This window comes from Mesocricetus auratus, unplaced genomic scaffold, assembly GCF_017639785.1.
Source record: "Mesocricetus auratus isolate SY011 unplaced genomic scaffold, BCM_Maur_2.0 Super-Scaffold_100004, whole genome shotgun sequence".
NCBI lineage: Eukaryota > Metazoa > Chordata > Mammalia > Rodentia > Cricetidae > Mesocricetus > Mesocricetus auratus.
The window spans coordinates 86,597,383-86,612,398 of record NW_024429189.1 but is presented as its reverse complement, the minus strand read 5'-3'; the positions used below and the strand labels follow the sequence as shown (position 1 = coordinate 86,612,398).

The following is a 15,016-nucleotide window of genomic DNA, read 5'->3' as shown; positions in this document are numbered from 1 at the left end:
AGTTGTCATTCAGAGATGCCCTCCCTCCAGCATCATGTAGCCAGAAGGCCTAGAGCCCTGCACAGTTGGGGGGTGGGTTGAAAATTGGAACCCTTCTAGGCATCAGAGGGCCCACGATGCTAAGGTAGAGAAATCCCAGACAGGAGAAAAAACAGCCTGAGGAAGAGAGGAAGGCCTAGGGGCACTTACTGTGAAGCTGTCTGTGTTCTGAGCACAAGAGGAAGGCAAGGGAAAGAGACGAGAAAGAGGAGGTAGTCATAGAGATCACAGGACCAGCCCTGGGTCTCCTGGAGTCCCCTCCAGCATGCACAAAGGCCCAGCCTCATGTCTAGAGCCCCAAGACCAGTTCTTCCCTAATTTGAGAGCCCACAGTACTTACTCTCAGCTCCACCCATTTGTCCAGAAGCCTGCGGTCACTGAACTCGCACAGCAGTCCAGAGGACGTGATGCAGAAAGTGCTGTCAGCCTTTTTCCCTCGGCCACAGGCCACATCAGTGAACAGGTTGTTCCGCAGTTCCCCCAGCAGCCCCGAGCGGCCCAGCAGGGGCACAGTAGCATTCACCTGTGGAGATATGCCACTACATCCACTTTCCCCTGGAAATGAGGTACTCAGGAGGAGAGGGTAAGCACAAACTCCCGTGTTCTCGGAGACTACTCCTCAGCCCAGGAAGATCAGGCCCATCCAAAACTTGTGATTGTTAAGCAAGCCAAGGGCAGCTGGCTGGAGCAGTATCCAGGGGGACAGGGTCTCAGTGCTCACCTTTGAGGTCTTACTGTCATCGAGATACCAGAATTTGATGTGCCTGTTGCCTGCAGTGACAAAGTAGCTGCAGTCTTCAGAAAAGGACACTGCGGTCACCCGACTAGATACTTTGTTGGAGGCTACAACGATGTTTTTCTGGAGGGAAAGTCAACGGAAGCATCAAAGCTCTGCCTCTGGGGACTCAGAGAATAAAGAAGAGCTATCAAGAATTTCTACTTGGAAAAAACAAAACTACTTTCTAGTATTTACTGGTCAGAAAAAAAAAAGACAAGCAAATGCTTTTCTAAAGGAATTCAAAGATTAATTCCTCAGGAGTATGGAAACACAAAGCCAGGCCCTCTAGCAGCACTCTTGCTACCCAGGGACTATTTCCTCCTTCCAATCCTTCTCAAGAATGAGATGGGAATCAGGAGTAGATAAAGTTGCTCAGGTCAGCAGTTTTCTCACTCCCCACAGACATGGAAGCCCCATGAGGATGCCAAGGTCATTGCACCCAGCCCACTCACCTTCCAGGCCCACACGTTGACAATCATATCGTGCTGGTAACCCACAGACACAATGTACTTGGCACTAGGGGAGAAGGCCACACAGGCCACGCCATACTTGTGCTCCTGCAGCTCTGCCACCTGGCTACGTTCTGCCACATCCCAAACCCGCACAGCAGGCATGTGCCCACTCTGTAGGAAAGCAAGAGTGTGAGTAAGATGCGGTGCAGCCTCCTTACTCTTTAGCCTCCTCAACTTCTAAACAGTGCTTCTCCAGGCCTCTGCTCAACAGCAAGGAGAAGACAAAGGCATATAAGAGGCACAATAAATATCCAAGGACACCAGTGCTTATCAGGATGAGACTAGTCCAGGCTCTGTATCTGGCCAAAGCTCCTAGAATGACTCTGGTAAGCAGCCAGACCTATGACCGAGTACTATCTGTCCACTACTGCCCTGTCTCCTTGAAAGACCGAGGGCTGTGTTCCTGCTGTGCCCAGCAGGGGGCATCTGGAGATAAGAAATATTTTAGGGTGGTGGTTTTCAGAATGTGTGCCCTTAACCATCCTACCCCATTAGAAACTCTAGAGCAGAGAAGAGGTTAAGAGATGGGTGGCTTCAGCATTTGACACCAAGCTTGATGACCTCAGTGAGATTTCTATGTACCTTTCTCACACAAATAAATGAATAAATATTTTGGTTTTTGTTTTGCTTTTAAAAGAAAAGCTATCTGGTGAATCCCAGGTTACAGAATCAGACAACTTGGGAGCAGGGGCCCAGCTGTGAGCACTGTAAAAAGCCTTCCCAGTAAGTCTGATCACATTAAGCATAAGAACTACTATTTAAGATACAGCAGCAGGGCATCAGCCCAAGAAGCAAGAGTAAGTGCACCCTAACTGGACATAGGATTGTGGCTTTTTGTTGAGGGCAGGCCACCTGTAAGTCACAATATTGTTGCCCTGTTCCTCACTCACCTCTCCAGTGACCAAGAACTTGCCATCAGGGGAGAAGGCGAGGGCAGTAATGGTTTTCCTACAAGAGACAGGGCAAGCTTAGTTGTACCTAGTAAACTAAGCCCCCCTCCCCTACCTAACCCACACTCCCTTCCTCCTTCCTTCCTGCATAGTTTCCAAACATGAGACCAAAAGATTCCAGGGTGTATGTGACACTTCCCTCTCTGGCCTCAGGCCAAACCAGGTCCCCAACCCCCAAGGCCTTAGATCCCATGGGACCATGTCCACATACCTGGAACTGTTGAGGATATGGTGCTGTTTGTGTTTCCGGGGATTGAACAGCACAACAACACACCTGAGAAGATGAGCGAGATGCTAGGCTTAGCTCCCAACCATAGTTGCTTCAAGAGCCCCCTGGGACTTCTGGTCACCCAGCAGAGGGAACATGTCAATCAAGCTCAGAGTTTCTCCATACAAAAGGGCCTATCTCAGAAGCTTCGGGTAGTAAAAAAGGCTCTCACGGAAGTCCATTCACCAGGACCCTAAGGACCAGCCCCATCTCTCTTTTTTTAAAATATTTTATTTATTTATTATGTATACAATCTTCTGCCTGCATGCCAGCAGAGGGCATAAGAGCTCATTCAAGGTGGTTGTGAGCCACCATGTGGTTGCCAGGAATTGAACTCAGGACCTTTGGAAGAGCAGTCAGTGCTCTTAACCGCTGAGCCATCTGTCCAGCCCCAGCCCCATCTCTGATCATAACCACAAAGGACAGCAAGGACAAAGGCCTTCCCACAGCCTTTACACATGTCCCAAGGAAGGAAGGAATACAAGATGGAAGAATAATGCTATTTGATCAGCTCAGGCCTCAGCTTGCAAGCAGTTCTCAGGCTTAGAGCCATGCCGTAATCACTGTTACAGACAGTGTGCCTCCACCTACTGAACAACAAAGACCACGGGGCTATACAAGGCACTAGAACCATAGGGAGCCCTAAGAAACTGAGGTGGAGGGAGCAGAAATAGCTGGAAGGGGCCTTGGGCATGACTTGAGGATGCCTAGAGCTTCCAGCTGAGCCAAAGGACCCCTGGGCTGCAGGACCTAAGCAGGGCTTTCTGACCACCAGAACAAGGCAAGTAGAGATTCTGCCCTCATTTCACAAAAGAAGGGTTGTTGGGACAAGCTTTCCACCAGGGGCAAGGCTTCCAAATGGGATCAGATCCAGACTGATTGTCCAGAGGGAGCTCTGAGGAGGGAAGCTGGATGGTAGGAGTCAGCCGCAGTAAGCTAGAGGTCAAGAGCAGGACAGTGTTCCCAGCAGGCTCCTTGGTTGTGAGTAGGCCCTGGCCTGCTGTCCAGCTGTCAAATCTCTTAGCATTGAAGTAGCTGGAAAGAATAAGCTGGAGGCTGCTATACCAAAGAGTGGGAAACTAAGGAGAGGTGTACACTGATAACAAGTAGTTAGCACCTCAGGCTCATAGACTAATCCAGTATACAGTGCTCACATATTCTCTGGAGACGCTGGGCCTTTAATGGGACAAACACATCCAGAACTTCAGCAACCAACAGGTTTCAAGTCTTGAGTCTCATCACCACCACTTGCCTCTACCAGCCCTTCCTTAACTGTTTTCTTTCTCCTACCCTCAGCCCCACACTCCCTAGACTCCTTCTAAAGTGCTATTATGGTCAGAAGGGTTTTTAAGTGTGACAAAAGTCATGTTCAGGGGCTGTCATTGCAGCATTTGGCAGGCTGAAGAATTAAGCTTTGATTTATCAAGTTTGTAGTGGTTTGATTGGAAATGACCCCCATAGGCTCACAGAGAGTGACACTATTAGGAGGTGTGGCCTTGCTAGAATAGGTGTGGCCTTGTTAGAGGAAATTTGTCCGTGACGGTGGACTTTGAGGTTTCAAATGTGCAAGCCAGGCCCAGTGTTACTCTCTCTTCCTGCCTGCTGACGTGATATAGAATTCTCCACTACCTCTCCAGCACCATATCTGCCTGTGTGCTGCCATGTTCTCCACCATAACAATAATAAACTAAAGCCCTGAACTGTGAGCCCCAATTATACGTTTTCTTTTTAAGAGTTGCTGTGGTTATGGTGTATCTTCACAGCAATAGAAACCCTAACTAAGACAGAGTTCAAAGACAGACTGGGCTACAAAGTAAAACTTTGCCTTAAAAACATAAAACATGATAAAAACCCAAGATGGCTATGGAAATTTTATACTCTATCACTTCTGAACAGGTGTATGAAAATGTCTGCCAATACTATTCATTGTGTGCAAAATGATATCCTCTAGACCTGCCATCATCGACTTATAACCCACAGAGTTTTCTGTGGCTGCCTTGAGCAGCTGAAGAGACCTCTATAGGCTCAGGTCTAGCAAAGGTAGCTAGTCTGACAGGTTGTGGGCTTTCTGACTAGTAACAGATAAACATGGGCAAAAGGCTTCCACTCTCTGAGACAGAGTCCTCTAATTGCAATGATGACACAAGGCAGCCAACCACACTCCACATGCAGAACAAGTTGGTGTTGGGGACACTGCCTGTGAGTGTTCCCTTCCTTAACACTACCACCCTAGAGCAACATGGCAGCCTTTAAAGGGCAGTGCATCAGACTACTTAAAACACTCCAACCTGGTGTGGTGTCACACACCTACAATCCCAGCACTTGGGAGGTGGAGGCAGGAGGACCAGAAGTTCAGTCATCTTCAGCTATATAGTGGGTGTGAGATCAGCCTGGGCTGTATAAGATCCTGTTAAACAAAACAAAACATCAAAACCTTTCTAGTCAAGTCTTCATGGAATACAATTTCTTCTGTTTCCTCCATCTCCTAAGCTCAAGCTCACAGAGGAAAGAGAGCAACAAGTGTTGTGTGTGTGTGTGTGGGGGGGAGACAGAGAGGGATGGAGGGAGGGGAGGGAGACAATGCAAGCAGAAAGATGACTGGCTATAGGCAGAAGGGCAGACCCCACCACCCTCCCTGCCCTTTGCCTCATATAACAGAAAATTTTCCGGTATGTCAGGGATTGAAACTCACAGAGCTCAGCCTTTATTCTAAACATTTTACTCCTATTATTAACCCTCAGAGAGAAAGAGAGACACACTGAGCACACACGATCTTCCTATGGAGAGCTGGGCCCATTAAGTCCTTCCAAAGACGCAGGAGGGCCAATTCCCAACCCCTGAGGAGCCTTTTTGGTCTTCTTTGTGACTCAGTCAGCTGGGAGAGGAGGGTGGGGCACAGCTGGCATCAGTCATTGGCCCTTCACTTCCAATGTCCTTGCCCAGCAGGGTAGCCTTGCAGCAATACTCACTGAAATCATCAACATAGGGACTATTGGGTTGGGCTGGCCCAACAGGCTGACTCCTGTAACTTAGAACTTGAGGGCACAGAGAGATTGCTCATCCTCACAGAGGGAGGGTAAGTCCCCTAGGGCCTCAGATCAGGACACTAGTGCCAGGAAGGGCCAAGTGCTTGACAATCCCAACCCTGCACAGGCCCAGGCTTGCTTCATTCTCACAGGATTTATCTTGTACCATTCTCATCTTCCAGAGGCAAAGCCAAATAAACACCAGGATGAGCCATGAGTGGAGCAACACATACATGAGCAAGCCCAGGCTGTTAACAAAAAACAATGTGTCTTCAAATTTCTTTTAGGCTAAGTAAAATCAGAAGGCCACACAGAGTCACACTGATGGCCCCTTCATGCATGACTCAAATGCCACCCTCTAACCCTATTATTAAGCTTCACCCCCACAGTCTTTATTGCACTTTTCCACCATTACTTATTCTTTCTCCAAAGCATGTAGCAACTTATAATTTTCTACATAATTTACTGTGTGAGGAGTGCCTATCACTGCATTTTGAACTCAGTCAAGATGCCATTTTTGTGTTTTGTTTACTGTTAAGTCCCCAGTCCCAGGAAGACAGACACTCAGTATTTGTGAAGGTGTAAATAAAGCTTTAAGTCACTAATAAACCAGGCATGGTGGTACATGCTATAAGTTGAGCAGTCAGAGGTAGAGATCAGAAGTTCAGGTCTACATAATGAGTTTGAGACCAGTGTGGAATACATGAGAGCCTGAGAAAGAACGGGAAGGCAGGAAGAAGGGAGGGATGGGTGGAGGGATGGAGGGAGGGAGGGATAAAGATAAAAGAAGAGAGGGAAAAAGAAATTAGGAAAGAAGAAAGAGAAAACAAGCTTTAAATCACTAACCACAAGACCTCCAAACTCTGCTGAAAAGCCTGACAGAGCCATGACCTCGAGCTGCAGGGGCAGAGCCATAGTTCTCCTATAGTACAGCCATAAGGTGCTGGTGCCCAAGGGCAGCGTGTGGTAGAAAGATGAAGATCCCTGCGGTCAGATAGACTCATCCGCTGACACAGTGTGGCCTGGAACTTGTTTCTTTACTTTCAAGAACCTCCGTCTCCTCATCCGTGAAGTAGAAGTTCCACACAGAACCACTGTGGACACCCCAGCCAGCATGGCGTTCACTATGTCTTTACTGCCACCTACCTTAACAGGCTTTAGAATCACCATAGTAACATGTCTCTGTTCTATTGCTGTGAAGAGACACCTTGACCCCAGAACTCTTATAAAGAAAGCATTTAACTGGAGGCTGGCTTAAAGTTCAGAGGGTTGGTCCAATATCATCATGGCAGAGAGTATGGAGGGGAGCAGGGCGCTGGGGAAATAGCTGAGAGCTACATCCTGATCCACAGGCAGAGAGACTGGGCCTCAAAGCCCGACCTCAATGGCACACCTCCTAATCCTTTCAAATGGTTTCATTCCCTGGTAACTAATCATTCAAATATGGCCCTATGGGAGCCATTCTTACTCAAACTACCACAGTAACTAATAAAGCAAACTGGGACAAGGGGTTGCTATGGTAACACTTAAGTGGTTCAGAAGGTTTCCTGAGGAATGCGGAAGTGTACAGAGCTGCAGGTTAGAGAAGCCCTGGTTTGCTGTAGGCAGAGCTTATTAGACTAGTCTAGAGAGTTTGGAAGATCAGAATGCTGAGAGAAATATGGCAGTCGTGGCCTGTTCATGAGGTTTGAAAGGGGAATGAGGACTGTCTCAGGAACTGGGCTAGAGGCCACTGGTGTTTCAATTTGGCAAAGAACCTAGCTTCATTTTGCCCAAATCCTGAGAACTTGAGTATAGATGAATTAAAAAGTAATAGACTAATTTGCCTTGCAGAGGAAATTTCAACACATGGTAGCATTCAGGCTGTGTTAGGTTTACTGCTCACTGATCTGATCCAGCTCTGCTGGGAAAAAGAAGAGTGTGACAAAAACATATAGATAATGTGTGGTTTGGTAAAGAAAGGAACTTAAAAGAGTTCAAAATTTTGGAAACAAAAGATGCAGAGAAAGCAGCTGAATGGTTATAGAATGTCCTTCTGTATTTGTTATACTAGTGAAGGCAGGGAGGGCACTAAAGGGGTCCAGCATATAACCTGCAAATAATGACCACCTGGAGAATGCTTCTCCAGGTTAACTTTCAAAGGCACACAAAGGATACTGTGGCTATGGTGGGAGGCCTGGGCAGGCTATATCTCACACTAGCAGGAGAACCTGGAAGTATGGTCCCTGAAGTGCAAAGGTGAGTGGATCATGGAGGCTTTCACCAAGGCTCCAGAAAGCCACTAAGGCAAGCAATGTATGGCAGAGCTGGGGTTCCTGCAAAGAGGCCCCTAGAGGCCACTGCATGGACCTGGGAAAAGGAAGACCCTGGGAAATTGGGCAACACCAAAGCTAAGTGATATCTACCTAAAAAGGTAGTAGACATGGAGTAAAGTTAGCCCGACAGTCTCTACACGGCAGACAGGCAGGCAGCAGAGCTGCAGTGACAAAGCTCCAAGCTGTTGGAGTTCAAAGGACTCCATCAGGAGACCCAGAAACTGGGTTTGTAACTCCAGTGTTTGGTGTTAGCCCTCCTGGGCTTTGGTCTTGCTTTGGGGGTTTATACTTCCTCTGCTCCCAGTTTTCTCCTTTTGCAACAGGAATATTTCCTCTGTGCTGACAGTGCATCCAAGGCCAATGAGTCAAAGAGTCAAAGGACTATCCCACTAGCTAAGGGGAAAAGCCTACCTCAACTAAGAGGGTTCAACCAAACCAAGTCCCTCAAAGAGACTGCATGAGGACTACATTGGCATCCTAAGGTAGGGGTGTGGGATAGTTAATATTGATTGTCAGTTGGACAGGATGTAATCATGATCTATAATCTACAGAAATAAGATCTATAATCATGTAGGAGACAAAATTATGTATGTCTGCAAGGAGTTTCTAATTGTAGGCAATACCATTCTGTGGGCTGGGGACCAAATAAGTAGGAGAAGGCAGTCGAGCACCGGCATTCCTCTCTTTCTGCTTCCCAACTATGGATGCATTCTGACTGGTGTGCCTTATGCTCTTGCTGCCACGCTGTAAGAAGGAAGGGAGGGTTTGTTATAGCTCAGAGTGTGAGGGTGCCCCTAAGCTGTTCTTGTGACATACTTTGTCACAGCAAGGAGAAAGGTAATAATACAAGGAGCTTCAGGTATCACAGCTGAGGGTGGGCTTCCTGTGGGACAAGAGGTAAGGGAAAGCTCTCAGAAGAGAAGCAGGAGCCTCTCCAACTGAAGGGTCTTGGCCCAGAGGCACCGTATCCACTCAAATCCCACCCACTCTGCCTGACACATGCTGCACCCCCCTCCCTGTGCTGTTTCATTTCCTCTCAGAAAATTTTGTTTTGGTTTGATAGTTGCTGCTAGGTCTCTGGGAAGGTTTTGAGTTTTGTTTCTCTTCTTGTTTCTAGGATACCTGAGCTGGCTCCTAGAGCAAGAGCAGCAGGAACAAGTGTGGGGGCTGAGGGTGGTGCTTGGCAATGGAGGGAGGAGAGCCTGCCTGTGTGCATGCAGACTTTTGTGGTTCCCATGTGCCCTAGGGGCACAACAGTGAGTACCACCACAGAAGAACCAAAGCTGAAGCAGCCATTTGCAGAGAGAGAAACCAAAATTCTAAGAAATACACAGGTCAGAGAACAGCTTGGGAGTTTTGCCCAGGGTTAGTCAAAGCCAAGTGTACTCATGAACTAACTCTCCTGAGACACCATACCCAACCAAGGAGGAGGATTCCCAGGCAACACACTGGGCTGCAAGTGTCTGTAAAGATAAGCACATACTCCAGAGCTCTGGGCCTAGCATCCAGGGATATATGGTAGGAGAGAGGGGCAGAATCCCATACTTCCCAAGGCTTCGACATAGGGCTCAGCATACCAAAGGCAGCACCCCATGCTTTCCTGCAGACTATCTAGCCTTAGCCCCACTTCCAACAAGAAGGGACCTGGTTTTCCCTGGCAGGGGCAGGCACAGAACGAGTAGAATTTCCCTGAGGCAGGCAGCACTAGGTTATACAGCAGGACAGGCCTTTCATCAAGTCACTTGGGGGAGGGGTGTCCAGTCCTTGCCAGGCTGTCATTGCAGCAACCACAGGGCCCCGACTATGGACACTAAACACCACAGAACCCCTTAGGAGAGATATTCAACTCAGAACCCAGAGGCAGAAGTCTCCCTGGCACAGACTAATCTGACCATAAACTCAAATGGCAGGTAGACAGTTTAGAGGAAAAGCAGAAAGTCTGGCCTTCCCTTACTCCATGTCATTGAAGAGCCAGACTCTATGGTCAGGCTACTTGGACTTAAACCCCAGTACAGACACTGGCAATGTGATTTTGAATAAACTGCTTCACCTCAAACCTCAGTTTCCTCCCGTAAACTATGGAGTTGCTAACATACCAACCTCAAGCTCCTATGCGCAAGTGTTCCTCCTGCCTCAGCCTCTCGAGTACTTATTACCACACAGAAAGGCACTTTACTATATGGAGTCTCTCTAAAGTGGACTGTGGTGATGGCTGCAAAACTCTAGAAAATTACTAAAATTCATGGAGTTGGGTCTTTATTTTGCTGGGAATCAAAACTACGGCCTTGAGAATAGGCATGTGTTCTGTCAATGAGCTCTATCCCAGCCCCGAGTTACACATTTTAAACATCTGGTGTCACATCACACTGAAGTTATTAAAAATTACTAGAAGATAGTACTAAAGATGGTTCTGGGGTGGTCAATGGTGCTAGAGCTGGAGGGATGGCCAGCAGTACTGGCTACTCTTCCTGAGGTCCAGGATTTTATTCCTAGCACCCACATGGTGGCTCACAACTATTCATAATTCTAGTCCCAGGGCACCTGATGTCCTTTTCTGGCCTCCATGGGCACAGGGCACGCACATGGTTCACAGAGGGTCGGCAGAACACTCATACACATAAAATAAAAAATTTTAAGAAGATGGTGTTGGGGATTCTATATAAGAAAAGTGTACATCCATATGTGTGGATAGCTAGGAGTAGTAAGATGACCAAATATCAATCAGTACAGCAAGGACAACACTTAATAAAGAGTTTTGTTTTTATTTAGACTGCATTTTCTTCACAGAAATGACATCAAAACATTAACCTCGTTGTATCTCTCAGAAGATCCCAGAAACCTACTGTCCTCAACTGGTGTGGCTAAAAGATCATCACAGGCAAGAAGGGTGGTAAGATGGTAAGAGCCAGAGGCAGGGGATGACTTAAAGGAAACTGTTCTCTGGATACAACATGGCAACTGCACCTATGAACTCACAGCGCTTGTGGCTGCAGTCACAAGATCTGAGTAAGTTGAAGCCAGGCAAAGGCGGGGTAGGAAGGGGCATAAGTGGTGAGGTGGGCCCGAAGTCCCCCTCTCTACTGAGGAGCTATTGGCATTTGGCAGCTGCTAGGAGAGGGAGAGCCAAGGACAGACCCCATACTCACAAGTAGTTGGGGAACACAAATTTGACTTCATGGGTCTTCAAGAGAGAGGGAGATAGAGGAGACAGAGAAGCCGGGGATGGAGAAGAAAAGGAGGGGCACAAAGTTGGATGGATGGGAAAGTGGAGTGGACCTGGGCATGGTAAGGGGGAGGGAGTGAATATTACCAAAATATATTATATGAAATTCTCAAAGAATTAATAAAATGTCACTAAAAATAAAAAAATTAAGCTTTCATACAATAAAATCTCTTGAAAAGCACTTACCCAGCAGGGTAGGCAACTAAACCTGATCGGGGATCACAAGCCAGTCCACTGCCTCCAGATACTGTTACTCCCAGCACCTTCTCCAAGGTCACCTGTTAGAGCAAACCAGAGAAGTGACTTGTTATAGACACATCAGGGCCAGGAGGGAGGTAGTGGCAGCACCTACAACACCTCTGCAGCACTGTTTCCCCACAACCTTATCTTCAGGAAAACGAGCCTAAGACTTTTTCATAGCCAAAGCCCCTTGATCATATGAGAAACTCCAGTAGTGAGTATTACCTGCATTTAACAGGCTCCACCTGTGGTTGCCATGGGAAAGAAAATGAAAGGGTTAAAGTACAGATTCATGACTAAACAAACATTCTCTCAATGCAAGAAGACACCAAGTCTAAGCTACATACTGGGATCTGGGGTCTATGGGATTCACATGAGGTCAATGACCTTCAGGCCTTTGCAGACCACGGTGCTCTACCTAAAACAGCAAGAGGAATGCTAGGTATCAATTAGGTAACATGGACATCCTTCCTTGATCTCTGAATCCCATCACATGCTACCCTCCATCAGCAAACTCCACCTCTCCATGTCTGCCAGTTCATACAGTAAGAGTCTAGGAGGCCAAAGCAGGGCTTAATGCTGTGTTTTGCGAATCACAGATTCACAGGGTACTCTGATTATTGTTATTAAGCCACAACTCCCACAGAGATGAAAGGGAAGCCTGTAAAAGATGCTGGGAGAGTATGAGAAGACCGGACACATGAGACATTCACCGCCTTCATCAACAGTGTTGCTGTTCCATGTTGTCTGCAGGCCATAGAACCCCATCTTTCTGTAGATGAGGTCATGTGAGATCCATACTTTCCTATAACCTCATAATTACCACCCCATGGCACTCTTTGTCACACAGTTTTTCTGGTTACTCCGATCCAGTCCCCTCCTGGGCTGTGTTGTACTTCCTGCATGCGCCTTCCCTCAGGGATGTCCTTGTTCTTCCTTGACTTAGAGTGAGAAGCTTCTGCCTGCAGAATGGTCATGTAAACAAACTGTGCTTCCCTATGAAAACTCTGCCCTGGGAGAGCCTTGGAGGGCCAAGGAGTGGTGTAAACCAGAAATATAGGGCAAGGTAGAATCTACTGTGACAGGCCAGTTTCTACAGCAGAGATGCCCAGAATCAACTTGAATAGTTTTTGGATGTACCTTCCTTTACTAGCCTAAAGAGAAAAGTTAAAAGGGTTTTGAGAGGTCCTGTTAGACTCTTACCTCCAGAGGTCCTTTGACCACACACATTCACCGTGGGACATATGAGCATGTACACACAATTAATGTTTATGTTATGTTATGTTAATGTCATGTTTATAACAACAACAAAACTAAACTCTTACCTCAAAGGCCATTTTATTTTGAATTAGGTGGAAAGGGAATGCCCTGTGGTCAATAAAGACTAAAAGGCAGTACTGTTAAAACCTACAGTCCAGTACAGTCCAGTACAAAAGGTTGAGTTTAATACCCAGCAACTGAAAAATCAAACAAAATGGGAAAAAAAACACTGAAAGAATGCAGAGATATAATTACACACCTGTAATCTCAACACTTGGGAAGCTGAGACATGAGGATTACTTTTTTACTTTGGAGTCAGCCTGAGCTATAGAGTGAGTTCTAGGCCAGTCTGGGCTACTGATCTATCTCAAAAAACAAAACAAACAAAATACAGTCAAACAAAATTCTCTCATAGAGTTCTTTAAGAGTCATTTAGGCTTCTGAGGGATATAAGCCAAGAATTCCAACACGTGGTTACTCAACCGTAGCTGTGGTTTAGTTACAGTGCCATCAGCCCAAGACCCAACTGTTCACGTATCAATGGGCCCAGTCCAGCTGAGGTACTAAACCCAACATGGCATACGCTAATGTTAGCCTATGCTAGACATCTGGATAGTAGCGAGTCCGATTTTCTCCTTCCATTCTTTTTCTCAGCCTCATGACTCACCAGGTACTGACTGCAGAGCACAAACTCTCCCTAGAAGACTAAGCTGTTAGTTATCCCATATCGGGATCTTAGCACTGTGCCTTTAATTATCCCAGAGGAAGGGGTGTTCTGCAACATTCCCATTGTACTTTCTGCCTAAGACAGAGATGAAAGAGGAGCCTAAAGTCACTATGTCCTATATGGAATGCAGAGGTCATTTAACCAAGTACAGCTATACACTTCCAGTTCTCTTGATTCAAACGTGTACAATCCCTTACCTCCCTAAGGTTCAGTATTGGGACCCAAAGAATCAGATCAAGCCTGCTGGTTCTCAGCTGCCCTGCCCTCTAATAGGAATGTGGGTGGGTGTTCTGTGGGTAGAGAATCCAGTTCCATAGAGAGTCTTGAAACTAGTTTGTCATTTCCAATAAGATAAAGCAGAAAGATTCCGTTTGTGCATAACCTAAAGACCAGTTTTCATAGCAAAAAAATCCCATTCTTTAGTATGATCCATTCATAGTAACAAACATGTTTTATATAGTGACCCAGTGTGTACAAACATATATGTGTGTAGGCAAACAAAACTGAAGCACAATTTTCATGAAACAATATTTAATTACAACATGTGCTTTAATATACTGTAGTGCGTTCCTTTTAATTATTCTGATCGTGTCCACATTATCAACTCCATGACCTACAAATGGGCGGGAAGATTAAGTTTGGGAACCCTGCCGCACACTACTTCTTCCTGCCAGGCCTAGAGACCAGGCTAACCACTGGAATCTTTATGTTTTGTCACTTTCCTCTCAGGGCTCTGCACAGAGGAGCATTCTTCCTGGCTAGGAATCCCACAAGCAGGAGTTTGCCTGGGCTAAAATCTTGGCTCATTTTCAAAGGGTTTCCGGGTTTGAGTTTTTTCTGGCGTTCTAAAGTAGTCATCTAAGGCAGGGGAAGCAGTTTCCTTTGGCTCTCTGGAGGGAGGAGCAGAGGAAAACATTCAGGGGCATCAGCTGGTTTTTATTTTATGTTCTTAACTCAAACCAGCTTCCTGTTTGCAGGGAGATTTGGGGCTAAGCTCCTCTCTCAAAGAATCTGAGAGTCCCAAGCTTTTTGAAGCCTGCAGCAGCTAGTCTCACTCTGCAATATTCCAGCACAAGGGACCTTGCAAAATGACTTCCCCCACTGATAACGTTTTTCCCTCACCTCTCTTCAAAAAGGTGCTAGAGCTTCCCCTGCTCTACAGAGTGGAGGTAAGCCTGGACACCAACGCTACATGCACCGGAGCTCCATCCGCTGTGTGCAGCAATGGGCTTGCACCGCTCATCAACAATGACACGCACAGCTTTTCCCACAGCCAGTAACAGCACCAGGAGTTTTGGCCTCTCGATGGTGAGAGTACTTTACCATGGCGATCAGTCTAGGATTCTCCCCCTTTCTCAAGGATCCTGCACTATTTACTAGTGCAACAATGAGTTTAGTGACTATTGTCTTTCAGTTGAATATTGACTGTAACTCCCAAATATTCTCCCAGCTTCCGGCCTTGTCTTTTCTAAACATGGCAGGCCACACTGATTCTTTTACATATAAATGAGATCATGTCATTATTCAAAGCCTTCCAATGGCTCCCATCTCCCTTAAAGTTCAAATTCAAACACTAGAGTTAAACTTAGAAAGGCCTAAATCACCCAGCCTCTGGCTGTATCTCTTAGATCTTTTTCTCTACTGTCTCCTCATTCCCTCTACCCCAGTCACCTCAGCC

The 15,016-nt window shown here is 46.7% G+C and overlaps 1 protein-coding gene across 4 annotated transcripts in view; it reads right to left on the bottom strand.

Moving 5' to 3' along the window:
- The window catches only part of Mapkbp1 (mitogen-activated protein kinase binding protein 1), a 50,313-nt gene that overhangs the window by 13,836 nt on the left and 21,461 nt on the right, over positions 1-15,016 (bottom strand). For 2 of the 4 annotated variants that reach the window (XM_040746080.1, XM_005064707.4), the window contains exons 2-8: positions 11,298-11,389; positions 2,491-2,553; positions 2,220-2,277; positions 1,270-1,440; positions 761-898; positions 380-562; positions 190-207 (exon numbers count right to left, since the gene is read on the bottom strand). In XM_040746080.1, coding sequence (XP_040602014.1) covers positions 190-207; positions 380-562; positions 761-898; positions 1,270-1,440; positions 2,220-2,277; positions 2,491-2,553; positions 11,298-11,389 — 723 coding nt within the window. Of the gene's footprint in view, positions 1-189; positions 208-379; positions 563-760; positions 899-1,269; positions 1,441-2,219; positions 2,278-2,490; positions 2,554-11,297; positions 11,390-11,576; positions 11,597-15,016 lie in introns of all 4 variants that reach the window. The other 2 variants (XM_013121975.3, XM_005064709.4) reach the window with 2 other exon arrangements.